At 50.9% G+C, this 26,691-nt stretch overlaps 13 protein-coding genes across 13 annotated transcripts; 5 read left to right on the top strand and 8 right to left on the bottom strand.

The window, feature by feature from the left end:
- Positions 1-668: 668 nt before the first annotated feature.
- On the bottom strand, positions 669-2,183 carry CPAR01_10273 (uncharacterized protein; the record flags this gene model as incomplete). The annotated part of the gene is made up of 1 exon (XM_060494534.1): positions 669-2,183. The coding sequence occupies one exon, from the start codon at positions 2,181-2,183 to the stop codon at positions 669-671; it is 1,515 nt and encodes a 504-aa protein (XP_060346716.1).
- A 1,176-nt stretch (positions 2,184-3,359) lies between these two features.
- CPAR01_10274 (AflN/verA/monooxygenase) lies at positions 3,360-5,151 on the bottom strand (the record flags this gene model as incomplete). Its single annotated transcript, XM_060494535.1, has 4 exons — positions 3,360-4,153; positions 4,243-4,250; positions 4,474-4,964; positions 5,017-5,151. 4 exons carry the CDS (start codon positions 5,149-5,151, stop codon positions 3,360-3,362), a joined length of 1,428 nt encoding a protein of 475 aa, XP_060346717.1.
- Positions 5,152-5,648: 497 nt separating this feature from the next.
- CPAR01_10275 (uncharacterized protein) lies at positions 5,649-7,558 on the bottom strand (the record flags this gene model as incomplete). The annotated part of the gene is made up of 3 exons (XM_060494536.1): positions 5,649-6,653; positions 6,718-6,906; positions 6,962-7,558. 3 exons carry the CDS (start codon positions 7,556-7,558, stop codon positions 5,649-5,651), a joined length of 1,791 nt encoding a protein of 596 aa, XP_060346718.1.
- Positions 7,559-8,708: 1,150 nt separating this feature from the next.
- Positions 8,709-10,062, top strand: CPAR01_10276 (uncharacterized protein; the record flags this gene model as incomplete). The annotated part of the gene is made up of 2 exons (XM_060494537.1): positions 8,709-9,011; positions 9,073-10,062. The coding sequence occupies 2 exons, from the start codon at positions 8,709-8,711 to the stop codon at positions 10,060-10,062; spliced, it is 1,293 nt and encodes a 430-aa protein (XP_060346719.1).
- Positions 10,063-11,442: 1,380 nt separating this feature from the next.
- CPAR01_10277 (uncharacterized protein) lies at positions 11,443-12,698 on the top strand (the record flags this gene model as incomplete). The annotated part of the gene is made up of 3 exons (XM_060494538.1): positions 11,443-11,688; positions 11,745-12,046; positions 12,098-12,698. 3 exons carry the CDS (start codon positions 11,443-11,445, stop codon positions 12,696-12,698), a joined length of 1,149 nt encoding a protein of 382 aa, XP_060346720.1.
- Positions 12,699-13,277: 579 nt separating this feature from the next.
- Positions 13,278-13,475, bottom strand: CPAR01_10278 (uncharacterized protein; the record flags this gene model as incomplete). Its single annotated transcript, XM_060494539.1, has 1 exon — positions 13,278-13,475. One exon carries the CDS (start codon positions 13,473-13,475, stop codon positions 13,278-13,280), a length of 198 nt encoding a protein of 65 aa, XP_060346721.1.
- A 323-nt stretch (positions 13,476-13,798) lies between these two features.
- Positions 13,799-14,998, top strand: CPAR01_10279 (parasitic phase-specific protein PSP-1; the record flags this gene model as incomplete). The annotated part of the gene is made up of 4 exons (XM_060494540.1): positions 13,799-14,096; positions 14,178-14,238; positions 14,299-14,712; positions 14,764-14,998. The coding sequence occupies 4 exons, from the start codon at positions 13,799-13,801 to the stop codon at positions 14,996-14,998; spliced, it is 1,008 nt and encodes a 335-aa protein (XP_060346722.1).
- Positions 14,999-15,798: 800 nt separating this feature from the next.
- On the bottom strand, positions 15,799-16,303 carry CPAR01_10280 (uncharacterized protein; the record flags this gene model as incomplete). Its single annotated transcript, XM_060494541.1, has 2 exons — positions 15,799-15,940; positions 15,996-16,303. 2 exons carry the CDS (start codon positions 16,301-16,303, stop codon positions 15,799-15,801), a joined length of 450 nt encoding a protein of 149 aa, XP_060346723.1.
- Positions 16,304-17,063: 760 nt separating this feature from the next.
- Positions 17,064-20,372, top strand: CPAR01_10281 (uncharacterized protein; the record flags this gene model as incomplete). Its single annotated transcript, XM_060494542.1, has 7 exons — positions 17,064-17,688; positions 17,748-17,842; positions 17,997-18,158; positions 18,208-18,395; positions 18,433-18,487; positions 18,541-18,928; positions 18,988-20,372. The coding sequence occupies 7 exons, from the start codon at positions 17,064-17,066 to the stop codon at positions 20,370-20,372; spliced, it is 2,898 nt and encodes a 965-aa protein (XP_060346724.1).
- A 570-nt stretch (positions 20,373-20,942) lies between these two features.
- CPAR01_10282 (PRP38 family protein) lies at positions 20,943-21,722 on the bottom strand (the record flags this gene model as incomplete). The annotated part of the gene is made up of 1 exon (XM_060494543.1): positions 20,943-21,722. One exon carries the CDS (start codon positions 21,720-21,722, stop codon positions 20,943-20,945), a length of 780 nt encoding a protein of 259 aa, XP_060346725.1.
- A 616-nt stretch (positions 21,723-22,338) lies between these two features.
- CPAR01_10283 (uncharacterized protein) lies at positions 22,339-22,968 on the top strand (the record flags this gene model as incomplete). Its single annotated transcript, XM_060494544.1, has 1 exon — positions 22,339-22,968. The coding sequence occupies one exon, from the start codon at positions 22,339-22,341 to the stop codon at positions 22,966-22,968; it is 630 nt and encodes a 209-aa protein (XP_060346726.1).
- Positions 22,969-23,405: 437 nt separating this feature from the next.
- On the bottom strand, positions 23,406-24,324 carry CPAR01_10284 (TATA-binding protein-associated phosphoprotein; the record flags this gene model as incomplete). The annotated part of the gene is made up of 4 exons (XM_060494545.1): positions 23,406-23,513; positions 23,590-23,849; positions 23,943-23,969; positions 24,303-24,324. The coding sequence occupies 4 exons, from the start codon at positions 24,322-24,324 to the stop codon at positions 23,406-23,408; spliced, it is 417 nt and encodes a 138-aa protein (XP_060346727.1).
- Positions 24,325-25,602: 1,278 nt separating this feature from the next.
- On the bottom strand, positions 25,603-26,472 carry CPAR01_10285 (short-chain dehydrogenase; the record flags this gene model as incomplete). Its single annotated transcript, XM_060494546.1, has 3 exons — positions 25,603-26,016; positions 26,072-26,233; positions 26,287-26,472. The coding sequence occupies 3 exons, from the start codon at positions 26,470-26,472 to the stop codon at positions 25,603-25,605; spliced, it is 762 nt and encodes a 253-aa protein (XP_060346728.1).
- Positions 26,473-26,691: the final 219 nt, after the last annotated feature.

Below are 26,691 nucleotides of genomic sequence, written 5' to 3' on the forward strand. Positions count from 1 at the left end.
CAATGTGTGCAATTTGTTGGAGATCGGGGTACTTTTGTTACTTCAGTGTGTGTTTGAGATGGAATTGTCTTATAGACGGCAAAATTTGGTCGACGATGCGACATCCGGGGGAGACGCAGTGTTGCTCCAAGAAGTCTCCATGGGTCTTTGCAGCATGTCTGGAGTGTCTCCAGAAAGTGCTTATATACTGTCCCACCTTGTTGACCCGTTGGGTACTTTTATTTGACGTCGAGAGGTGTGAGTTTGGTGTGGCATACGATTTCAACGCCTCGAACCGTTATGGTCTGAGAGTAGATTATGGCGGCGTCAAATCGGGCAACGAGGGCGCCAAAACTTTTCTCACATCATGTGCCTCTGACAAAACGGTCAAGGCCAACGAGTATCTTTTGTCGAAAGTTAGGTTCATGATCACTTTATCCTTCCACTGCTAAGAAGGTTGATGTTGCAAGCACTGATCTGGGCCGGGATCAAACTTGAGGCAAGTATCCTACTATTCAACGCTGATGTGTTGCTGATGGTCTAATGCTATAACAAAGGATCGAAGGAGACAATGTATGAGTGATGAACAATGCTGTAATGAAAGAGAAAAAAACAAGCTATCTAGTTGTTTGAGGATGTAGCACCAGGGAGCACCCTAACCTCAGCCCCCCGCGTCTTCAATGACTCCATCATCGGAAACTAGAAATCTTTTCCATCGCCCGCGAGAGCAGCACCGACCCGCCAGCCCCATTTTCCTGGCGTAGAATGCGCGCTACCATGAAAGCAGTCACAGCAGCGACAGGAATCGTAGCGATGACGCTCGCCCTGCTCAGAGTCATGGCCTTCTCCTCCACGGTCTTCTCGTCGCTGTAGAGCCACTCATGGCCCGAAGAAGGCGGCTTCACACCCTTCAAACTCAGGCCGCCGACAATTTGGTCGCTGTAGAAGTTGAGCCACCTGGCGAGCGGGAGGAGGGGCGCAACGTATTGTTGCACCAAGCGGCCCTTCCAGGTATCCCAAGCAGACATGCGCATGGCTTCTTGGCACTGCTCGACCATTAATGCCAACCTCTCCACGCGCTGCTCTTCAACAGTCACAAACGCAGTTTCAAGACTGGACAACTTCCAGCTTGCCGCAGCAGAGACACCCTTGCCGATAATGTTCTGTTCCTGGAGGGCGTTAACCAGCGAGGCGCAGGACTCGATACAGCTGTTGCCACCCTGCCCCACGAGCGGATTGAACTTGTGTGCCGCGTCGCCGAGGATGACGATACGTCCGTAGTGCCACCGTCGCATCACAAAGTGCGGGAGGGCCGTGACGCCGCTGTACTCGAGGTTCTTCAAAACCTCACGGAACCGCAAGCCGTTGTCGGCGACAAGGGTGTCGACGCTGCGGCCGAACTCGCGCTTCTTGTCTTCTTCCGTGAACCGCGGGATCTCGTCGATCGGGTACGAGCGTTGGTCCTCGGGCAGCGTCCAGAACCAAAAGACAAAGACCTCGCCGCTGGGGCCGCCCATACAGCCGGCCACTGTGCCGTGGCCGCTGGCGCCGACGACCTGGCCGGGGCCCACGCCGGCCGTGGGCTTGGCGGTGCCGAAGATGCAGGCGTGCTCACAGGGGATGTTTTGTCTGTCGCGGGCCGGAATGGCGCTGGAGTCGTTGTTGTCGTCCGCGTTCCTCCACATTTCCTGTCTGATTGTGCTGCGGACGCCGTCTGCGCCGACCACCATTTGCCCTTCAAAGACGGAGCCGTCTTTGGTGTAGACCAAGGCGCTGTCCTTGAGACTCTCTACTCTCTTGACTTTTTGGTTGACAAAGATTCTGCTCTTATCCTTCAAGTGCTCGTACAACACGTTCAAAAGCTCGAAACGCTCCATGAAGATGTTCGGGTAGCCGTGTCGTTTAGTGATGAGGCTCCTCGACTTGCGGGTCATGATGCGCTTGCCGGTGATGCTGTTTCTTACAATATGCTCCTCAACGGGCTGACCTCTGGCGAGAATGTCATCGTAGCATCCGAGTTGATCGAGGATTCGAAGGCCGTTGGGGAACAAGCCGATACTAGCTCCGACGTTGGGAGTTACCGTGCCGTAAGCCTCGAGAAGTACATAGTCGACTCCGAGATCCTGTAGCATCAACGCCATCGTCAGGCCCGTGATGCCACCGCCGACGATGATGACCTGGCGCTTCTCATCTTGGATCGCCATGGTTATGATATGGAGGAAACTCGACACTTTGTTGTAGGTGTTAGGAAAGATATACTTGGTATTCGATGCTGCTGATGACCAGAATAAAGCTCCCGATACCGAACGAGTGGAGGGAAATGAAGCTCTTATATATCAGGACATCTCCCAAGCTGAGATCTGCGACATAATGCTGAGCCGAACTTTAGAGCTGTGCAGTCCGTCGTTTTACCGCAAGAATCCAGAAGGGTATCATTGAAGCGGGAAGCTCACGGGCCCCGGAGATGAATCTTCCCTGGGCTTGCAAGCCGGCGGGTTGATGCCACGCAGCTAGGCCCACCAGGCGCTTACAATAAACTCCATAGTAGCCACCGAGTTCGCCACAGATTGGTTCGTGACATCGACGTTATCTGATTCATGTAGCGGGGATAGCAGCACAGGACACCATGGGCTGTTTTATCACCAGTTCCACTTGTTTCGACAAAAGCCAGCCCGCAATTTGGCGCATCCGGATACAACCCACCTCAAGGACGCAGGACTGTAGACTGCGAAATGCGGCATACCGGCGATATCGCCATGGAATGCGTGGTCCTCAACTCTGGCGGCCGAGCTTTTCATCATCGGGCACTGAGACACCCCATATGTTATAGTTCAAGGGCCGTCTGTGGTCCGCTGTCAACCTATCTTTCGACTCCTCCATCTCTGAAGGATGTGGGTTTCCCCCGTGTGAAGCGGGATATATCCGCGATCAAGGCAGGGTTGACGTTTCCCCTGAGATGCGGGTCTTTCAGACTTCGACCGTGCATCTTTGCCTCGGACTAAGCGTTCTAGATAAAAATCCGAAAAGCAATTGAAAGTCTCCGAGGACAAGCGCATTCCCACTTTGAAGAGTCTTCTGGCAGTTATCCTTCTGTCACTTACATAGAGATAGTTCACATAACAAGCCGATGTCAGGAGTCGCGTAGCACTTCTTCAGCCAATATTATAAACCATTTAAGTGCCTCGTTCCGACAGAGACTCAGGAAACCTCACCTAATCCTTGAGACAACTACAACTTCGACCCGAATAATGGGAGAAAAGCTGCCTCGTTATCACATGAGATGGCACTGACGAAACTTTAAGCAATGCTTATGTGTAGATACGACCGAGTCTTGAGGAAGTATTAACGTGGCTTCAAACTTTCGTGCTTTTATTTATTAGTCAACAACTCCGTAGGCCAATCCTCACAGGGAATCCATCTGCCGGATGTGCCCCGCCCCCGCCCTTTACTGCTTGATACGCCCTATTACCTTTGACGCTACGAATACCGGATTTAGGATGAAGCTTATCCCAGTCTTCGTACGCAGGCTTGATGACAAACTCTCTCACAGTCATGACCAGCGCGATTCTCAACTCGAGCATCGCCAACGTCTGCCCGATGCAGTTCCGTGGACCCCACTCAAATGGCCGCCAGGCGCCCTTATGGGGATATAATGGGTCTTCCGGGCCAACGAGCCAACGCTCAGGAATGCAAGCATCAGGATCTTTCCAGTACTTGGGGTTGTGATGTATAGCCTGCACAAGAGTCCAGACGTTGCAACCTTCTGTGGGGAGTACGCGGCCGTCCGCGTCGATTATCTGGACGTTGGAACGTCCTTGACGCATAGCACCGGCCGGGGCAAATATGCGTAGAACCTCTTTGATGAACGCCACGGTGTAGGGTATCATGTTAAGAAGTTGAGGGTCCTTATGAATTTTATCCTGAACCTGTGATGGGTCTGTTCCAAAGACTTCGTTATGTTCGGCTATGGTGCGAGATATGATCTCCGGGTTCTGGGAGAAGAGATAATAGCAGTACAACAGGGTGCTGCTAGTCGTATCATGACCTGCAAACAGGAAAAGTCGTACCTGGGGTGTGATGATATGTTTGATCTGCTGCGTGGTGTCCGGGTTCTCTCTCTTGCCTAGATTTTCCTCTCCCAATTCCTTAAGATAATCATCGATGAAAAGCGAAGCTATCGACTTCGAGCGCGTTGTGTCGTTTGAGTTGGACAGATTTGCAGAACGCTCCGCAAGTCTCTTATCGACCTCCGCAGATAGATACCGATCCAACTTCTTCCCGTTGAGCCAGAGAACGAGCGGACGGATTGTGAAATATCTTTCTAAAGGGTTCAGCGGCTCGCGGAAGGAAGTCCATTCTATCTGCTTTCGAAGAGCAGCTGCTAAAGGGTGATCCCGCGTCTGATGACCAAGTCGAGTATCTCTGTCACCGCATAAGTAAGCATGCTGCATAGAGTTTCCTACCTAACCTCGGATGAAAGGTCACGATACTTACAGCACAACAGACCCGATTATATCGAAGGTCATCTTCAGGGTCAGATCCTCGAGTAAGAACACTTCGCTCTGTCCTGTTGTGCATTTGGCCAGAAGTTTCTGGCGAAAAATGCCCACTTCATCTGCGATGACAGACGTCAAGCCCATCATGTACCCAGCACTGAAACCCGGATTGAACAAGCGTCGCCAGTGCTTCCATTCATCTCCTTTCATGGTCAACAGGCTCTTTCCACCAGTGACCTTCTCAATGGGGTCAATTATGTCGAGCCCTTTACCGAGAGCCAGGCTATCGAGCTGCGACGCCGCGTCAGCGTCTGCGAGAACCATCATGGTGCCGCTAAAAGGCCAAAGACTCAAGTAGAAGATGCCATTGGAATAGTCTTCTGATATCTTCCACATGATGTTGTGGATGATACTGTCTGAAGGTAAAGTTCCCATGATCTGTTTTATGAGTGGGAAGTGCCCGCCTAGGGAAGAGTAATACGGCATTGGCTACAGCGATTATTAACACAACTGATATCTGGACGAAGCTGGGTTTTCCTACCAATCCTGCTCGCTGCATTCGCCATATCGTCTGACGCGCAGCATAAAACTTCACACAGAAGTAGACGAGCGCCGCGACGCATGTTGTGATTGCCATGGACCAGGGTCCCCCGGCCATGTCCAATGCTGACACCATTGTATTAAGTTCTGACGACCAGCTGAGATGCTGGCGATAAAGCTGATAAAGCTATACTTCTTGCATGGGCCGGAGCGCAGGCGGGAAGAAGTCGTCCATCCCTTTAGGAAGAGATTCTGTCGACGGTTTACGAGGTCTCACTACTTGAGGCTGAATATGGAAGAGGTTGGGCTTTTTTTTGTTTGCGGAACATGAGGTCAGACAACCCATGGTGATGTTGAACTTTGATGTCAGCAGAACGCCCTTTCGGGGAAAGCGTCCCCGCTAATAACATAAGTTTGAAAAGCAACATCTCCATATCCCCATGTGGGAAGATGTCAACCGTCTCGCGATGCAAATAACGAGGTAGGCATCATCATGTAATTTTAAGTCCTTATGCCCGACTTTTGATTGCTGACATTAATGAGGTAAACATCCTATTTGAGGAACTATCACTGGTTTGCTACCAATCATATCCGTGTTGTAGTTTCAGTTCAATGTAGTAAACTTATCTGTCCTTACAAAAACTCTCGCAGACTCTGATCTGCACCGGCAAAGTCTTCGAAAACATGCCAGTGACCCACGTTTGGTAACACAACCTTGCGAGAACCATTGATTTTCTGCACGTAGTCTTCAACTACCGCTGGTGAAGATACCGGATCATCTTGTCCCGTAATCAGCAGGGTTTCCGCATCAAGCTCTTCGAGGCCAAGGACACCAGCCGAAGCAAAAGCCGAACATGCCTTGGCGTAGGCCTCTGGATCTTGACCCGCGAGACTGAGTCGTACAGCAGCCACTGCCAAGGGGTTGGTCTTCTTGGTATGACCTGACACTTGGGTCGCGACTACATCCTCGATAATCTTGGACAAGCCCTGAGTTCTCGCGAGAGACGCAAAATTGATCAACTGATCCTTGATCGAGGAATGGAGAGGCAAGGGGGGTGGCCCGAACAAGATCAGTCTTTGGACATGTCCAGGATGGGCGAGGGCGTAACTGATGGCGATCAAGCACCCGTGAGAGTGGGCGATCAGAGTTGCAGGGGATGTGCCTGAGTCCGCCTCAGCTAGACTGAAGACTCCCGAAAGATCTTGAGTAAGTGAATCGACGGTGATGGTCTCCAGAGGGTGTGTCGGTGTATGGCCATGCCCTGCGAAATCATACACGTGTACCGAGGCGGAGTCCCCGAGTTCCAGAGAAGTTATCAACGGCAGCCAGTAGTCTTTGGTGCCTCCAAGACCATGGACGAGAATGATGGGGTCTTTTCCAACACCAAGTCGCTGGTAACCTGCCCCGAAGCGACCAATACTCCTGTTGAGGCCAAATTGGGCTTGCTTTGACTTCTCGCTGTTATCGAGGCGAAACAGATCCATCGATCGCTCCAGAATCTTCTGTTCAGTGGGATTGATCTGCGAGTGGTCGGCGACTCTGTTTCTCAGAGTACCGAGGCCGGCGATAGTGACGGCGAGTTCATCACCGGGTTTCAAGAAGACCGGAGGGGCTTTGCCAATGCCAACACCAGCAGGCTTCAACCATATGTTGTTAGTAACATTCAACCAATACATCACAGGTCCGATAGATGAGACTTACGGTGCCCGTAGCGATGACATCACCCGGCTGGAGCGTCTGGCCCGCAGACAGCGTTCTGATAAGATGAGGGATGGAGAAGATTAGGTCTTTGGCTGTGGCATCTTGTCGAAGTTCTCCATTGACATGAGTCCGCAAACGCAAAGACCGCCCCCAGTCCGGTAAGTCCTCCTTTCGTACAGCACTGGGGCCCTGACCAAAGGGCATCAGCCTGTATTTAGAGTTGAGAGGTGGTCAGAATACATACCATTGGGCAGAAAGTATCTGCGGATTTGCCGATGTAGAACTGCTTGTGGTCTCTTTGCCGTTCCCTGGCAGTAACGTCGTTGATGATGGTATACCCCCATACGTGATTCCAAGCCTCATCTTCTTGGATTTTGTACCCTGGTTTACTGATGATCACGCCAATTTCACCTTCATAATCAGCGCTCTCGGTGAATCCCTTGTGAATATGCAGTTCCTCTCCATTCGCTATGATTGAAGTGGCACGCTTCGTGAAAATCACAGGATGGCTTGGCAAGTCCACCTTATCAGAGCTATCGTAACCCGAGCTGTTGAACTCCTTCGCATGCTCGATGTAGTTTTTGCCAACTGCGAGGATATCTCTCCCTGAGATAGGAGGCAGAAGCTTCACATCATGAACGTGTAAGACTGGACCAGCAGCTAAGTATGTGTGTTCGCCCGCCACAATAACCTGATACAAGTTCTCAACAGCTTTCCCGGAGTTGAAGCTGAGGGGTTGAATGTTTTGCGATTCTGTGTCGAGGTGTCCAATTCCGGGGCAATTTTCACCTCGCTGTTGGAAAGCAACAAAGCTGATTGGGTGTTTGATAGTCTTCGGCATGACTGCTGTTTCCGTCGTTCTAGAACTCTGTCAAAGTTTCTCCAAGGGTGCGAAGCAGCAACTCGGATTTGTCGCAATGCGGACGTGTTGCAACAAGATAAGGGCACAAGTCGATGATACCATATCCCACGAATCTTGTCATGTCCTGTGACCCACCTCCCAGCAACTCTAGCCCCACTGTTGAGGGATTGAAGAGTATTATTCAACATCCCACCATAAAGGTTAGGGGAGTCCGATGAATGGATTTGACAGCTTTACTACCGCCATCAGTAATTCTTTTGATCTCAAATTTCGGCTTCAGCGCAGTTTCTGGGTCTTTCTTTCTTAAGGCGCATCAACTCTTCGACTTCGGGTCTAACTTCAAGTCTACGTAAGAACAAATGTCAAGTTTGTCTTCGTCTTAGGGATTGGGTCTCGATCTCATGACATGTTATTCTATCGAATTTTGCAAGGTATTTGAAATAAGCCTGGTAATGAACTTAAAGTCTCTCAATACCCAGATATATTTAGAGGCTGAGCCTTGAACTGACCATGTACGGTGCAAACAATCAACACAAGGCCGAAGTGGAGACATGAGGTCAGTTCTTGTTCCCGTCTTTCAGATGACTTGAGAGGGTAAGTTACTGTGTTGTGTTATCGAGATTTCAAGGCCTATTTGCCAATTATTAGCTGCATTCTCAAGTTTCATTGATTGCTTATGTCGATCGCGGTGTCTATCCTCGGCATCCAAAGTGGACTCCCGGCATCTGAGTCGGCGTCTGGCATCGGTGTTCGCTGCAGTGACCTGTAAGTGCCCGATCGTCCGTTCGTTCTCCGTGACGGCCGATGACCTCGCGCTGCGCCGGACTTAAACAACCAAAGGTCCATGCGATGGTGTGTTAACGTGGGGTCAATGAATCCTGATTCTCCTTGAGAGTAAGCGCGATTTCGCTATTGATTTCGCTGCCAAACAAGTCAAAGCTACTGGCTTTCGTCACCAGGTATCTTTCGCCGTAACTACGAAATGCTTATAAATCTATATTCCTCGCCCACTTGAAACCCAGAGACATATCGAGGCATGTTTTGTACTCCTGATCAGCTTTTCGGCCTTTCGGGCTTCCGTTTCACACAACGATTCGAGCCTTGATCCGCCAATAGCACCGACGCAATCATGGAACAGAACAATTCATTCGTTCTCAAAGATGTCAGAATATTCACTGGACACGAAATAATTAACAAAGGCTATGTGTATGTCGAGCATGGCATTATCACCCAAGTTGGTGCTGGTGACTCTCCTGGAGATGCAAAGGATGGGTTGCCGATCATTTCACGGCCTGGTGTTCCTGGGTTGATCGATGCTCATATTCATGCACTCGGCGGAGACATCAACTGTATCGAGCAGTCCCTGCGTTTTGGTGTCACTACGGTTTGCGACATGCACAACGAGCCAAGCGATAACGCCAAACTCAGGCAGGTGAGTTCGGGACGCACTCCCCCTGGGAGGGGACTATTGGGATGGTCTGACTTTACAATAGCTGGCCAGCGTCTTGGCGAATAGGTCGATCTACGCAGACTTCAAATGTGCTGGTCTGGGCGCCGTCATTGAAGGCGGATGGCCTATCCCGGTGATCAGAAGAGTCTTCGCTGACAACCCATGCGGAGATCATATCGTTGACCAGATCGTGTCGACCTGGCCCATCTTGCATAAGCCGGAGGATGCGGAACCATTTGTGAAGCAGCAAGTCGAAGAAAACGGAGCATCTTACATCAAAATGTTCCACGAGATTGGCGACACTCTCGGCATGGAACTTCCGCGCCCTCCGATGGATATCCAGCAAGCCGTCGTCGCCGCCGCGCACAAGTATGGTGTGATCACCACAGGCCACGCCTTTAGCTATGCTGGTGCCATGGACCTTCTCCGCGCCGGAGCCGACGGGTTGAGCCACATGTTCCTTGACAGGCCACCTAGCGATGACTACATTCAGATCATGTTGAACAACAAAGCGCACTGCAATCCAACTCTTGGGCAGTGTGCTTCACAAACAGCAGAGGGCCAAGACTTCCAGAAATCATTCTTCAAGGACCCGTTCGCCCAAATTATGCTCATCCACAAGACAGCCGGAGAGCCAATGGGGATGGCCGCGAAGCAGAAGCCCACGTCCTCTGTGCTGAATGCATGTTCAAACACCAAGGCTTTATACGAAGCGGGCGTCCCTCTCATTCTAGGAACTGATGCCGCCGGTGGAGGTGTTGGTCTACCTTACGGTCTTGGGATGCACATGGAGATGCGTGTACTCATCAAAGAGGTTGGCATGTCCCCCTTGGATGTGCTCAAGTCCGCTACATCGATTACTGCAGAACGATTGAAATTTCGTGATCGTGGGAGGATTGAGAGCGGTAGAAAGGCAGATTTGGTATTGGTTGAGGGTGATGTCCTCAGTGCGTTGTCTCTGAGCAACGGGAGGTGCCTTCCCATCAAAGCAGTGTGGAGAGACGGCGTGCTCGCATCCAGCTTCGCCGTATGAAGGTCTCTCTCTGCTTTACGAATCCATGAGAAAGATATCGGTTTGGTGATTGTACTAGGGCATGGATCCTCCAAGTCATCTTCAGTATTGCAGGGGCTGTGAGTAACACAACAAACAATACATAGAAAGCGCAACCTTGTATAATATTTCTCAGATTCCAGATTGACAATTGAGTCTTGGCGTCATTAGTATCTTGTCTCTTGGTGTGGAAATGGCAATAGCGGCTATCGCCCGCAACCCGACCATCGTTGTAAGTTAAGCCAAGCCATCAGATGAAAGACTGATTTGCTGTGTTAAGCTAATCGCAGATGTGCCAAGTCTAATCTATCAACAACTCTGGATTTGGATTCTTAGTTTAGGTAGTCGAAAAGTCAGTAGCATGGGGTCCCTAAGGCGTGCGTAGTTAATCACAGGGCAATGTTCTCAGTCGCCTACTACAATACCATTACAATATATGGATGGGTGCATTATGTAGAGAGACACAACAGTATTGAATTTCTTGGCGTTGGTTTACGAGTTTCTAAGCTTCCCTAGCACTACAGCATCGTACTTAGCTGACCAGGCATGAAATCGAACATTGTGGGGCCTTCGGTATCCTGTGAAGGAAATTGTGCCACAGAATGATCAGCCTCTCGAGTTACTTAGTCCAGATCTCTGTCACCTTGTTACTGCTGCTGTCCGCGCTTGTATCGCCATAGACACTTATCTTATTCATTTCTTGATTGTTCTTCTGAAACATGACTCGAGAAGCTTAAGAAAGAGACAATCAGGAAACTCAAAATAATAGGAAAGGAAACGGTGGTAGCGGCAAAAGGACAGGGCACTAAAAGGGTGCCGCTAGGCGCCACAGGGGGCTGACGCGGTGGGCTCCATTTCGGCCTCCGCGGAAAGGGCTAGCCGTTCGCCAACAACTCATCGTGCCGACTTCACTCATATTCTACCCATCCTCCGGTAATCAACCCGATCCCATCAACACAAAGAGACGCTCATTTAATCTGAGCTGTAAGTTGGAGCCCTGGTTGGCCAAGACGAGATTGTAGCAGAGCCGTTGCAGTACCACTCATACCAATGCCATGCGGGCAGCTTGATCAGAGACGCGCTGGGCACCGCTGCGCGTCTTGCAAGAAGTTGCATGCAAAGGTTTGAGCCGCTTTTACAACTGTCCAAGTGAGCGAAACTAATTCTGGTCAGTGCAATGGTGGCCGCCCGTGTTCAAATTGCGTAGTTCGTGGCCTAAAGTGCGCCTCAACGGGACCATCGGCGGGCTTTCAGTTTGTCCAGCAGCAAGCCTCTTCAGTCCCTAGGGCTTTGGTACAAGACTCTTGGAAATACATCAGCACTTACTTCCAGTCGGTTGGATGCTTGACGCAAGCGTCTGTAATGCGAAGCGCCGATGTGACGGCACTCTCCCATCGAGACGAGAACGTCAGTCGCATGCTGTCAATCATGGGTGGTCTTTACGCCTGGCAAAACCCCCAAGTGTTGCGCGTAAGCCAGAAAGAAAGAAAGACACTCTTAGGTACATGGGTGAAACAAAAGGCTTTGATGGCGGCGGAATTGAAGAAGCCTGACCCATCGTCCTTCAGCTCAGTTTTACTCAGTACCCTCCTTTTAGCAGTGATCGAGGTGCGTATCCAGGTCTCTTTTCACGTGTTCATTAATTATAGGCTAATAATACAAAGCTAGTTCTTTGTGCCGAAGATGGCGCCTTCCAAAAATGGCTGCAAAGAATCTCGAGCTACATTGCACAACATCTGGAAGCAAAGAGTTACGCCGGCTTGACTACATTTGAGAGAAGTTTGATCCGCTTTTTCAATTTTCTCAACACGCTTTCCGCCATTGCCCTGAACGAAGAACCGTTGGACCGTCAGATGGACTTTGAGCTTTCATCGTCGCGCCCAATCGCACCTAGAACTATTTCAGACGAAGACGAAATAGACGATATGCTCTCATCCCTTAAGCAGTGGGCTAGACTACAGTCAAGGTAAGATCCTGAACTCATCATCGTCACAAGATGCGGTACTCACTGCGTTAGGATGGTCGAGTGGGCTCTCAAGTTGGAAAAGAGCACCATGACACTTCAATTTGATAAATATAGCTATCGGGAAGCCATAGACCTCAAGGTACAAGGCCTCGATATCATCTGTGAGGCATCGGCTCTTCAAGCTCGAGTCATCAACGATCTCCTCCGACTGTCAGAAGAACCCGATAGCCAGGTCTCTATCTGCATTACTCCTTACTATCATTGGACTCTCACTGGGCTGTCTCACCGCCTGTACCATGAAGCCTGGAAAACACTCAAGTGCGAGCTCCCGGTGTTGCCGGCCGAATCACTCCATCAGCAAGCACTAGTTACGCTTGGCTGCGTTGAGACGCTTGCCAGCCAATCAGGCTTTGATGTCGCACTGTATCTGCCTTTTGCCGACTTCATAGGACGAGAGATGGAAACGCCGACAGAGCAAACTCGTGTGCTTGCGTTCCTCGAAATTGTCAGATCTCGTGGCTTTGGACTGGCAAACGAATACAGGAAAGGCTTGCTAGAGACCTGGGGAGCTGCCACGCCAGCTGAAATGTCTCAAAACTTATTGATATATGATCCGAGCCGTGGAGGTCCCGAAACTTCGGGCAGAGACTGACAACAATACGACATCTAGACCTGAAAGGGTCACAGAAATCAGCCTTGTAACCCTCAAAATATGGCCATATTGGGTCAACATGCAGTTAAAATAAGACTCGAAGCAGCCGGATCAGCATTGGACAGACTACGAAATATGTGGAATTTGATGTCTCACAACCTTGGAAAGATGCCTACTGATTCTCACCAGCCCTCACTGTTCATTTATAGACGAGACTCACTCATTCTACACGAAGGCCAGAGTGGAATGTTACTTCTCATCGCACTCGCCATGTTTCTCTCCTCCTCCGGCCGACGGATCTCGAATTTATGGGTCTACGGACCCACCGGTGGTGTCTACCCGGAAAGAGCCCCATAATTAGCTAGCGCCGCGAGATTTTGTCCCAAAATGGCAAGATTGGCTAGGATGTCAAACGTCAGACTAAACCCATCACCGCTCTCTGGGGGTTCGATATGAGTCTGATTCACTCTAGCTTTTCTACCGTATTAATAATCACCAGAAAGTCTTTGTTAATGGTTGCTGAGGGGAATCTCTACCACGTTAACCGGACGGAGAAGATGTTGGCTAAGCGTTCCAAAGTCAGAACTTTTGTGCCCACGTCAGTGGCACGCCAAATGACACTTTTATCTTGTGGCAGAGTTGACTGGGACAAATCATGTCTGAAGGAGGTGTGCATAAGGTAACTGTTGGCGAGATCCCAATCAAAACCAGCGGATTGGCGGCTAGATTAGATAGCTCAGGCCTTGTCAGGCCATGGCAAGTTGCGACTAGGCACATGTAGGATGTGGGCCACGGCGGAATGCGTCTAAGCCACGTTCTGACGCGATGTGCGGACTCACTGCACCTGTGCGAGGCGGACTTGGTGTGTCGGACACCCTTTCTGCCCGATTCCTGCGGAACACCGGGGAGCTGGGTCATTGATGACTGAGTAGACTCTAGCTGCCGATTTTTCTAAATCCCGTCCCTTGGCATGAGGTGAGATTTATAAAACTTCCTACGCGCCGACTCGCCCCGGATTACGGAGCCGCCATCACCACCCTCAGTGCCCAACTCGTTTGTAATATTGTCATCAGCTTCACCCCGCCGGTGCATCGTTCAGAATGGCTGACTTACCCAACGGTCTCATCGCTTTCGGACCTGAAGCCAATTGCACACTCGACCTTTGTCCGATAGAATGGAGTATTCTTCGTTACCAGCCTTCTGTTCCCGCTAGCGGCACCTTCATTGGGTTCTTCTCTTTAGCCTTGGCTTTACACGCCCTTCTGGGGTTCAAGTGGAAAACTTGGGGGTTCACAGCAAGCATGATCAGTGGCTGTGTTTTGGAAATCGTTGGCTACGTTGGGAGACTCTTCATTCACGACAACCCATTTGACTTTAATGGGTTTCTCATGCAAATCAGTCAGTTTCTGCCCTCCTTAGGGAACTCTGCTTGAGTTGCCTGGTTCACGTGAATGATCTTAGAGCTAAAACCTTTCTTAGTTTGCATTACAATAGCTCCGGTCTTCTTCTCTGCCGCCATTTATGTTACACTTTCTCAGACGTAAGAGCTTCCAGAATATTCGTTGCCTAAGCTTTGGATACTGAGTAGGCCTTCCTTAAGCATCAACTTCCTCGATCGATCAATTTCCCGATTTCCACCTCGCCTCTACTACTGGACATTCATCCCGATAGACATTGTCTCCTTGATTCTCCAGGCTGTAGGAGGCGCGATGTCCTCCGTCAGCACGACGAAGGAGGCTGCGGACCGAGGCGTCAAAATTTCACTCGCTGGACTTGTGTTACAAGTTGTCTCGCTTGCGGCGTTCTGCGGACTTTTTGGAGACTACATGATCGCTTACAATCGATCGAAAACTCGTCCTCCGATGAGCAGGAGACTCGTGGTCTTCCTAACTTTCCTGAGCCTTGGTACCATGTTTGTACTGCTGCGTTGTGTCTATCGAATCGTGGAGCTGCATGAGGGCTACTTCAGTCACTGGTTCCGAGACGAAACACTGTTTATCGCGTTAGAGTCAGCGTAAGTGACCCCTTTCTATGTTTGACAAGAGTGAGTGCTGACATTGCCTAGCGTTATGGTTCTAGCAGTTTTTTCTTTGTTAGTCGGACACCCGGGACTTGTATTCAATAAGAAAGAGAGAGAAAGACTTGACGCAAACAATGCGCTCAATCCAAAGTCAAGCGAGGGCGGTGGTAGCAATGATAAACCCGAGAACAATGCGGTCACAGATGGGAGCGATACTTCAGTCAAAGATCCGGCGCCAGCAGCAGCTAGAGAGAAGTCAGCCTTGTCCGCAAGCGTCTAGAAGGCAATGTGTCACAAGTAGAAGTAATAGATGAGACAAAGAGATGGGCAGAACTTTGTTAGAGAAGAGACATATAGGATAGAAGTAATTGTCTTGCGACTACTGTATATATTAATGGCACCTGCTTGAGTATACTGCCTACACTTAGCACCAGATGCGACGTGTTTCTGAAAAGCTTGCCAGGTCACCAGTGATCAGCTTTCCCCTCCCCATGTCAATGTCAGTGTATCAATTTTCTTGCAACGCATGCACGGACGAGGGACAATCATCCGAACATAGTCATGTGTCGAGCCTTGAAAAAGATTATGGTTCCTCGGGCTCTCAGTCTGATGCCTAAAATCGGTCATTGTTAGCCTGAATCTAGGTAGAATCAGCTACTGATCTAAATCTGCCGACCCAACAAATCCTTTTGCCACAATGAATAATATTGTCCAGCAGAAAGAAGGTTAAGAATTTCAGAATTTCAGACGGTGTAGGTGCATTGAGTTCCATGCCACAATCCTGGAAGCTGTTCAATTATTAGGTCTGCTATCAATGACACATTATGTTCTTCAGAGGACCTTGACAAATTGTAATGCATTCACCGCTCAAAGCTTTCTTTGTTTATTCACTTTCGTTCCCCATGGTAGACGGGACTCAACTTGTGGTAGGTACTCCTGATATCAAAAAGAGCACCATTGTCTCTTCCGATCTCGCCGGATTGATTTCTAGGGGTATACACTCTTCTTTACCATTTTATGAGCAGTAGACATGATAGGAGCCCAGCTCAAAGTCTCGAGCTTTGCAAGGTACCAAACTGATCATATTGATTGCGCAGTTTTTGCAAATCTTGTTGCACTTTCCGCTGCTAAATTGGATTGCTCGACATGACTTTTGTATTGATTCTTAGCAGCTAGTACGTCTTCATACTTGTTTTTGCAAGATCCACGGCGATCGGTATGACTTGGTGGAGGTGTTAGCGATATCATGCCTCAATGTCGACTACCAAATCACTCACGTCTGCGCGTTCGAGCTCGCTGTGCCAGTCAGTGGTGCTAGGATCTGGTGGCTTTCGGCGCTGTACTTAAAGCCATTGATTGTGGTGCCATTGGGAATCTGTCCAGGAGGATAGGGTCTTCTTGATCCTAGCGGGTGAGCTGTGTTTTTGTATGTGGTGTTTGATGCCTTGGTTTCTGCGTGCGCATGCTTGTATGCAGTGTACTTTGTGTGAATCGTGTGATCTGGTATATATTCAATTTTATCGTCGAGACCGGAGTACTTCTTTGGAAGTTTTTTAACGACTTCGGGGTCTGGTATCAAGCTCATGGTCGGTCTGGACTATGATAGGGTGTAATGTGGCTGAAGCTCCGGTAGTCCATAGTCTTGCTGATAAACCGCGATCAGTGATTTGAGGTGGTAATTCTGCGGCGGACTGGTAATAGAAACAGAGATATTAAACATCCGAATGCGTGTTTCCTCAAAAGAAGGAGAGAGGACGCAAAAGCTGGTGACAAGTTTATGCAGCCACTCGCCATGAGGGTGAAAGGGAAGTCTTTGACTTGAGAGCTGGAGAAGGACCTGTTGCCATGACTTTCACCTCGATGAGAGGCGAAGACTAACAAACAGAGATACGGTAAAAGCATTGTAGTGAATGTGGCTGTTGGCAACGGTCTATTGCACGCTAACTGACAAACATCACTGTGATAACTGGTAAGTGAAAGATAACCTAGCTTTGGGGGTATCATTAGATGAAAACAGGTCTGTAGATTTTGTCGTGATCAAACACGTGACGGCTCGTAGACAAAAAATAGGGCGTTGTTCGCGTCTCAGCAGCTGGCGGTCGGTCTGGTGGTCGGTGAGGTGAATGCCGTCAAAGAAGTGAGCACCCGCCTACAGTGGGTACGAGACAAACTTCCTTCCCATCACTTCTTCACCCTTGCCGCCCACCCGAATTCCCTTTTACATCACTGAGTTTTGGAAATCCATTGGCCTTCTCTCTCTTTCCCGCTTTAAATCTTGCGTTTTTTTTCTTTCCGTTTTCGCTTTCCAGACAGAATCGCGGTCGCAGATCGTGGCCGACGTGAGAATGCCTTCGATTGCAGACATTCCTTGCGAGCTGGTGTCATCCATTCTGCGAAGCCTGGACGATTTTGAGACTCTTACCTCAGCTTTGCTCGCATGTCGCCATATTTATACCTCCTTCAAGCAGATCGCTGGCACTGAGTTGGCCATTCTTCGTCGGAAAATCGGGCTAGACCTACTCCCATATGCCGTCGCGTCTTTGGAAGCGTCAAGACTAAAGCCAAGCCCAGGTGACGATAGTTCCATCCGCGCCTTGCTCGACCTACTCTACGATAACCCTTCACAGTTGGTGGCCAGAACCGCTTCGATATCTTCAGAACTCTTGCGAAGCATGTCGCGCAAGCATGACTGGGTGACTACTCTAGCACTCAGTTATGCGGCAGAAGCTAAAATTCACCTCGCCTCTGACATCGCAGCATCACCAGAGGCCGTCGATCTGTCTCCTCCCGAGTACATCCGCTTCTGCCGCGCCTTCTATCGCGTCGACTTATTCTACCTCCTTTTCGGCGCGGTCGGAAACTTCAACGGACTGTCCGGAATGGGAAACTTGCTCTTCCACAGACATCCGCCGTGGGTGAACGAACAACTTGGCTGCGTACATGACTTCATTGAGGACAAGTTTCTTGAAGGTAAGTTGCTTGGGTACCACAATCTGTTCCGATCCATTCACCCATATATATTTGACCAGCTTCCATCGACGTCCTTGCCCACGATGTCACCTTCGGCGAATATGAGATCGACTATTTGACAACCGGCGGAGATAACATGATGATACAGTCATGGGTTAGTACTCTCTCCCAATCGTGAAACTGAATACGTTTCTAGTATGCGACTGTACTACTAATTAAATGTCATAAGGCTCTCTCACAAACTCAACTTCCTCCATCGTTTAATATTAAAAACGTCTCAAGAGTCTAAGCGAGTGCTACTTGAATAGGCAGTCAATGCCGGCACGACTAACCTTCCCGATGCGTTTGGGTGTATCATGGATGACCATGCTTACAACAACACCGACTTGGAAGACTTCAGTGCATCTGAGCTTGCGACGATAATTCCCGCCTGCGACAATGTTTGCAACACGGACAAGGGCCTTACGCGGGTTGGTATGCGGCTAACACTTTTGTGCCGCCGCCTTGCTGGGTCTACAGACCCGAGAACAATTGGCTGAGGAGACGTGCATACGTCTTTGGGATTGGGTCTACATTCGAGGGCCCGACGTTCTGAAGCTGTTTGCCATCGCCAGATGTGAAGACGATGGTCCTTCCGCTGAAGCATTGGAGGAGATGGAAAAATCCTTCAAGCAGAGATCCTTGATCTGGCAGACATCGACCATGACGTCTTGGAGCAAAGGATACACCAATCACAATCTTTAGCCAGGCCAGTAGCGGGATGCTCAATAGCATGTCGCAGGTTCTGATGGTTTACCAAGTATGTAGCAAGGCAAGAAACCATAGATCATGAACATGAAGTCCAAAAGATAGTCTCCTGTGTATCGCGCAGCTTCCGATCACATTTGGGTCGAAACGACAGCTTGGGAACTAGGAGATGAAATCGACATGTCGGAACTGGCCATGGTTCAGAGAGGTCTACACATCGGACGTGGGTCCGGACCTTCAAATTGGAATAAGCTTAGTCATGCACCAGTCCTCGGTGAATTGACCCCAACGTTCACCGAGACGAGAAGCTCCCCAAAAAAAGCCCACGAGCTACATGAAACAACGTCACCGGCTGGCCATTGCAGCCACATGTCTTCTCATATCAAGCTCTCGCGGCTAAATCTGCGGCCATTGAGCTCAAGATGCAGCGCGCAAGCTACGCGACAGCAGAGACGATCTCACCATGACTTCAATCACTTTGTGTGCCGGTCAGGTACGAGGCAGCTCACCCATCCCTCCTCGATTGTGCCAGAGCTAATAGGAAAGCCGCAGATGCCTCTGAAGCTACACTCCAATCGCCGAACAAATTCAAGTTAGCGGTAAAGGACAATATCGCGACCGAAGGGCTGCCGACAACATGCTCCTCCGCCATCCTCTCCTCCCACAAAAGCCCCTACGAGGCCACCATCGTGCGCCAGCTCCGGAAACGAGGTGCTCAAGTTGTAGGGAAGACAAACATGGATGAATTCGGCATGGGATCCCACTCGCTGAACTCGATCCACGGGCCTGTACTCAATTCGCTGTCTGCGACGCCGACCTCTGCTGGCGGAAGCTCAGGAGGCAGCGCTGTTGCGGTTCAGACTAGCGAAGCGGACGTCGCGCTCGGGACGGATACGGGCGGTTCAATTCGCCTTCCTGCGGCGTACTGCGGTGTGGTTGGATATAAGCCCTCCTATGGCATGCTGTCGAGGTTCGGGGTTGTTCCGTATGCGAACTCCTTGGATACCGTTGGTCTGCTTGCTAGGGATGTTGATGTTATCGAGGATTTAATGTTCAGCACGGGACTAGACGCGGAACATGACTCCCAGGACCCGACATCCTTGTCAAAGAGCTTCCGAAAGAAGCAGCAGAGTCAAGCGGCCACTGGTCGGTCACGGCTACGCATCGGCATTCCTCTAGAATACAATATCGAGGAATTGGATCCCAAGATCAAAGCAGCCTGGTCTGACGCAGCAGACCTTTTGCAGAAATCCGGCATAGAGGTGGTTCCGGTATCATTACCGTCCACAAAGCACGCTCTATCAGCATACTACGTCATCGCACCGGCAGAAGCATCTTCCAACCTCGCCAAGTACGACGGCGTCCGCTACGGCACCCGCGGCGACGAGAGCGATGGCGCTGGCGAGGTCCTCTACTCCAAGACTCGCGGTCTTGGCTTGGGCGAGGAAGTCAGACGCCGCATCCTCCTCGGCGCCTACAGCTTGAGCTCCGAGGCAATGGACAACTACTTTATCCAAGCCCAGCGGGTGCGCAAGCTCGTCCAGCGAGACTTTGACCGCGTCTTTAGGCTGGAGAACCCCCTCTACGACGAACAGCAGTTCGACTTGAGCGATATGAAGGATGAGGTCGAGCTTCAGGATAAACTCGGCCCTTCGCAGGTGGACTTCTTGTTGTGTCCTACTGCGCCGACGTTTGCACCGCGTATTGAGGATATCAAGCGGCAGACACCGGTGCAGGTATACATGAATGATGTCTTTACAGTGCCGGCCAGTCTCGCTGGGCTGCCGGCCATCAGCATCCCTACCAAGATCAAGTCGGAGGATGAAGAGGTGGACGGTAGCCAGCGTGTCGCGGGTCTCCAGCTGATCGGTCAGTACTGGGATGACAAGCGGTTGCTCAGCGTGGCCAAGAATCTCCTTAGCCAGTTACTTGCTTGATCATAAGTCAATCGCCAGAAGGCTGGCAAGCACTGTGTAAAAATACGCGTCGCCGTGTGAGAGGCGGCGCTCTGGAAAAGTGTACTGTACAGTAGAATACAAATGGAATATACCCTGGGGGATCAGCCCACCCACCCTTTCATCCGATACCTCAACGCCACGAGAGAAGCCCCTATAGGTCTACTCACTTCCATTCTCATCACCAGCACAGCAGGCGCCCTCTAGGTCGGGGGTCAGGTCAAACTGTGGCGTGGGTGGTGGAATGGTTAATGGTCACCAATTATTCACGCCAACCAGCCTACTCGACGACAGGCTTAGCGAGTACCCGAGTTCGAATCCCAGCATGAGCGCCAGAGATGTAGCCCCCAATTCAGCACCGGGGGGGTGAACTCTTTTGTCTTTTGCATCTCCAAATGATTAGTCGTTATTGTATCATACGTTGATGAGATAGAGGTTCCTCGAGCACTAAAGTCCATCTGCTTCACACATTCAAACCATGCTTTTGTCTATTTCGTGCTCTGCTCGGTAGGAGCGAGAGATTGGGTATCATTCTTCGCCATCGCCATTTACTCAAGGTGACCGGTTTCTGCTTCTAGACCTCGATCTTGACCTCGACCTTTCCACATCCATCGGCTCCCCAGCAGCGCTCCTATCCTCCGCCACCTCCCCTTCCGACTCGTCCGCCCCATTCGCTCCCGCATTCTCCTCCCCATTCTCTTCCTCATCATCCAGGAGCTCGTCAATATCGCCCAATGGACTAATCCTCTCCTCAAGCTCACCCAAATCCACCAAGTCAACCCTTTTAGGCAACTCCCTGAAACTCGTCGCGCACACCCTCGTCTTGGTCAACAAATCATCCACAAAGTCATCCATAAACGTCAAACTCGTTCCCGCCCTCCCCTTCCTCCTCAACTTCCTCCGATCTTCCAAAAACGGCTCTAGTAAAAGGTACACATCTTTCGCCTTCCTCGTCATGCGCACGTAGAAACACGCCAGCGCGCGCAGGTACTTGAACCTATCCCCGCCGAACCCCAGGTACGTCTCCAGCACCTCGTCCGACGGCGCGAGCTGCAACAGCTTGAAGGCGAGGCACAGGAACGGCGTGGGCTTCTGCGTGACGCCCGAGGTGCCGCCTATAAACGTGACGTGCTCCACGACGCGGTCGACAATGTCGGCCTCGTTGACGGCGAAGCACTGCTCTTTGTAGAAGTAAGAGTCGATGATGCGCTCGCGGACCGCCTTTTCCATGATTGTCGCCGGGTTCTCGCCGTTGGGGGCTAGGGAGGCCGAGGAGCCGCGTTCGTCGAGGAAGCGCCGCTCGTCGGCGTAGACGAGGTCGGGTTTGCTCATCTTTGCGATTTGTGTCCCTTTTCTTTTCGGTGAAAAGGGCAATACGGTGTCGTCGTCGAGGTTACGGTGTACGGCTTTGCGAATCGATTGTGATGCGGGAGGTGTCGATGGAGATTAGGATTGAGTGGAATTGAAAAGTCGCGATTTGTCGAGGGTAGCTCTTCGGGTAGTGGGGTGGGCAGTGATGCAACGGGAGCTTTCACGAGTGACGCAGGTTGGAAAAGTTGGGAGGTCGTTGCGGAACTGAAAAGGCGCTTATCGATTGTTGCCGTGCGAACCAAGTAAACAGCCCACTTCCAAGTTGACGCTCACGCCGCGCACCTCCAACGACTGCGACGCTGGCCAAGGGTGAAAAGCCGACGCCATCATCGAAGCTCTAAACCATCCTCAAATCATTCAGACCATCTATGAAAATCTACTTGAAGTGTTGAAAACATCAAAAACGACCATATATTCATCACAAAATTCCACAGTTTGCTGCCATGGTGCTCCTCACCTCGTCCCAAGTCTCCGTCCTCATCTCCTCAGCCATCGGTAACACCCGCCCTTCCCCCCGTTCCCGCATTCCAGTCCCGCACCCCCAAATCAAACAGAACAAACAGGCTAACCTCAGCAAATGCGTTCCTGCGCGCGAGGCGGCAAGCCGCGTTTGCGTGCAAACGCATTTTCCGTAAATCCAACAGTCGTCTCATGTACCGCGGCCCTCTTTCTTAGTGGCTACGTAATCCAGCAGCGCACGCTGAGCCAGCTGCGCCAGGCCATCAAACCCGAAACGCGACCCTCTCCAAAGGCGTCGTACTACGTGCCCGAGCATCTCAAGGACGCAGCAGGCAACGGGCAGAATGTGCCGCTCTACGGGGGCGCGAACGGGAAGCAGGAGCAGATCATCATCGAGGTGAACCCAACGGTGCCCGACAAGCAACAGCAGGAGCAGCCGCAGCAGCAATCAAAGAAACAAAAGGCCGGACAAAAAGCAGCGGGATGGACGTCCGACATGTGGCAAAAGATGATGGGGCCGTCGGAAAAGGAGGATAAGGGCGGAGTCAGCAGGGAGGACTTGGAGAAGATGGACGAGAGGGAGAGGAATATCAACGGGTGGAACGTCAAGGACCAAGCGAACCCGGACCCCGAAGCGTCGAACCAGAAGCCCATCAGCCGGGCCGAGAGACGGCGTTTGATCAAGGAAGAGCTGAGGCGGCTGTCGGAGAGCGAAGAGAGGGTGTACTACCAGCGACGATTATGGTAGACATGACGTTGGGATGGGATATATATGGGACATGAATTGCGGTTTCCATGAGTATACATATGGGAACTTTGGCGTTCTTGAGTTTTTTTGGAGATTGATTATGAGGGATGTTAACGAATTCGATATATATAGGTCGATTATGAATACTCATGTAGATAGGAGACGTCGCATCGGAGCAAACGAAACTAAAAGACGTTGCTGGACCCGATCAATATGAGCGTTTATATTGATGTGCCGAGAGGACTACTTAAAACCCACATACCAAACGATCATTTTCGTCAAAGCCAACCCCACCACGGCCCGCGAGCCGGATTCATGCCTTCGTCAGCGTTGTTGAATCATCATGTCTCTCCCAATGTACCCTGAACGCCAAACCCCAAAGTAATGCGATTTCAAACGCAGCCAACGCCTATTCTTTTTCTTCATGCCGACGTAGCTTAAGCGTGGCGGTTGGCGGCATCTTCAAACGCCTCTCTCTGCATTCTCTCCAGCTCCTCAAGGGGAATCTGGCTGTTTTGGAACTTGTTTGCCTTCTTTTCACGGCCCTGTATAGGTTGTCAATGACCAAATGTTCTTGTGTGTGTGTGATTGCGTGCTGGGTGGCCCAAGGTCTCGACATACCTTTTGCACTTCCTTGTGCTCTGCGGCGGCCTCTAGCACGGCCGGGACGTAGTCTGCGAAACCCAGTTGCTCGAGGGCCTTGGTGATGTGGTCGCACGCGATGGTCTTCTTTGCCTCCTTCTCTGAGATCTCGTTGGCTTCCGAGGAGATGAGGGTGATGAACTCGACGCAGCACTCAATAAGCAGGTCGCGAGCCTCCTTGGCAAAGGCAACGCCAGCTGAGGGCGGCAGAATCTCGGTGACGATCTTTTGGACGGTGGCTGTGAGGCATATTAGCTTGAAATTCTCCGACGAGGTGGGGAGCAAGAGATGCACCACGAGAGCGAGCATCTCTTGGGGGTGGAGTCACGTACCCTTGGGCAAGGACAAGTCATCGTTGCCTAGTAAAGTCATGTCAGCATTTCAGGTTCAAGAATCAGGCTGAGCGAACCCCGAAAGATACCCAAGCAGTATATACGCCCGTAAGTGTCCCTCACACTGAGCGGCATGTTGGTTGTGAGGAAGTGCAATGAGACCGTCGCATGATACAGACAAAGCTGCGTCATGCAACGTCATTTACATGGACCATCGGTAGGATTGGGGTGCTCTTGCAGACAATGCGCATGTCGCTTTGTAGGCCCGGCAGTGAGGACCAGGCAGGCATAAGGGCGGAGCAAAGTAGAAGCCTCATGAAGAGCGCCCGAGTGCGAAAGGAAAGGATGAATTTCACTTACCCGCAATATCGTGGTCAGACATGGTTGTGGTATGAGACGACAGTGTCGATGAAACTGGAAAAGTTGGCTAGATTGAGAAACGTGGTCGATTTTGTTTGCTTTTCAACAAGTATTAGGCTTTGGCCTTGGCAGAGATGAGAGACTGCAGGAAAGAGTCGTGATATTCTTGTGTCGACCGTTGACTTATACGGAAACTGGTAGTTGGTTGTGAAGAAGACGCGGTGACGGGGTGGACATGCAATTTGATTAGGTAGGCTAATCGCCGACTTTGTAGGTCTGGCTCACTCAGTCTCCGGCCGTGTGTTTGGTGGGGTCTTTTATGCTCCTTGGGATGCGGGACATCGAGTGCATTTGAACCCCCCGCGCACCTTGAGGAAGCAGGGGCCACTGAGCCACAGAGTGAAGGCTCAGTCACTGCCTGGTCCCGCCTTGGTGGGGCGCACTTTTTACACCAAGTCAAATTCCATTCAGGGACGGGACAGCGGTGCGCCGGTGAAAGATACCTCCGTGGCTCCGTGATGCACGGACCAACAGACCCCAATCACTCCAAATTTTTTCTTAGCCTTAAAAGACGAGATATTCTGCGATGGTTCAGCCTCTTCTTCTTTTTCGCATCAGCAAACAGCAGAGCTCAGAAAACAGCCATGCGTTCTTATTTCAGAGCAGGCGGCGACTCTGCTGATTGCTTGGATTGAACTTGGTAGGTCTTCCCCCTTCCCTCTTTCCCGCCCTCCCCTCGATATGATGAGTCTTGTTGTCGCCCCAAACTTACGAGGAATAACTCCCCTCATAGTGGTGAATGACCTTCCTGCCAAACGGAAACGCCTGATCTGTCACCATGAATCATTCTTTCTCTGCAGTTCTAGCCTTTAGATCGCATTGCTAACAATGATTTCAGGAAGTGCAAGCGCTTACTACCAATTCAATCGATTCACTGCTATGGCCGAATGAGCCAGCAACAATGGACAACTCTAGATACTGAACAGCCGAGTCGCACGGCTTGAGAACCTGGGTGCCAGACCATGTCTGCTATTGTGTCGGTTATTGCGGGCTTTGCTCACCATATCATGCCCGTAGATCTCCAGTTCAAGGTAAGCCGCAAACGCGAGAATTTCTTTCAAGTTCGCCTGTAAAGGCTTGCCAGTGATGATGAAACATATTCCATGCTAATCCTGAATAAACAATGTGGAATAACATATGAGCTTTTCATCTTTCATCTGAGGCATCTTGTTACCAATGTTTTTCTATCTACACTTCTATGGCAAAACAGTTGCTAACAATCAATTTCTAGTGAACTTCTTTACTCCGCATCATGATACGCTGAAAGCTCTTCGGCTTGCCACTTGAAGTACTTGCCCGAAAGGTCGTGCTGAGGCTTGACGACGAACCGCGCCATGACGCTGCCGGGCTGCTCAGGCTTGAACAGCTCTCCCTTGTCGAAAGCAGATACGAAAGAGGTGTGGTCCTTGTCGGCCATGTGCCCGGCTCCTGTGTCGCGGATGACCTTTTGCATGGCTGTGTCGACGCGGCCTGGGCTCATGGCGATGCTGGTGATGTCGGGTTCCTCTACTGCCAAGTGTGCAGAGAGGTGGTTCATGGCGGCCTTGGAACTACCGTAAGCTCCCCATGCAGCGTATGCGCCAGTGGCTGCGCCGGATGACACCCAGAGGACGCAGCCCTTGGACTTGCGCAGCTCGGACAGAGATGATTGAACCTTGACATGATCAGGTTAGAGAGTAGTAGATAAATGAATCAGAGTTTTCACTCACCAATGCGAGCCCACTAAACACGTTGATGTCGTATGCCTTTTTCCATTCCTCGATTGAAGAGTCTGCTATGCGGGTGACGGGCTCCAGGACGCCGTGGTTGATGATAAGTCCGTCAATCTTACCGAAGGCCTTGACTGCAGCCTCGGCGATCTTTGGGATTGTCTGCATTCCTTGTCAATTCTGAAATTTTTATCGGAGCCATGTTTTAGTCCTACCTTGAGATCCCCCAAGTCTCCGGCAACATACTCGACCTGTCCGGGATGAGCAGCCTTCAGAGCCTCCAACTGATCCTTGGACCTCGCCGCCAAGACAACCTTGTGGGATTCCTTGATGAGGTGCTGGGCGATGGCAAGGCCAATGCCTCGGCTGGCTCCGGTCACGATAATCACCTTGGAGGACATTGTGTGCTATGGTCTGCCTTGCGAGAGATGCAAAGTTGAGTTTGGTGGCTGTTCCCAGGTTTATTTCCGACTTATGATCAAGGAAAGAGATGCAGCAAGCGGGACAAGTAGAAAATGACTCTGCAACGTGAAGATTGACCGGGAGGCTTGCGCCATTCCGATGCAGCGGAGCACTCTTGCTGTTTCTGCCCTTGTGCCGTGGAGCGGGGCGTGGACCAT

The sequence above is a fragment of the Colletotrichum paranaense genome (genome assembly GCF_030867605.1).
Source record: "Colletotrichum paranaense strain IMI 384185 chromosome Unknown Scaffold_8.1, whole genome shotgun sequence".
NCBI classification, from domain to species: domain Eukaryota; kingdom Fungi; phylum Ascomycota; class Sordariomycetes; order Glomerellales; family Glomerellaceae; genus Colletotrichum; species Colletotrichum paranaense.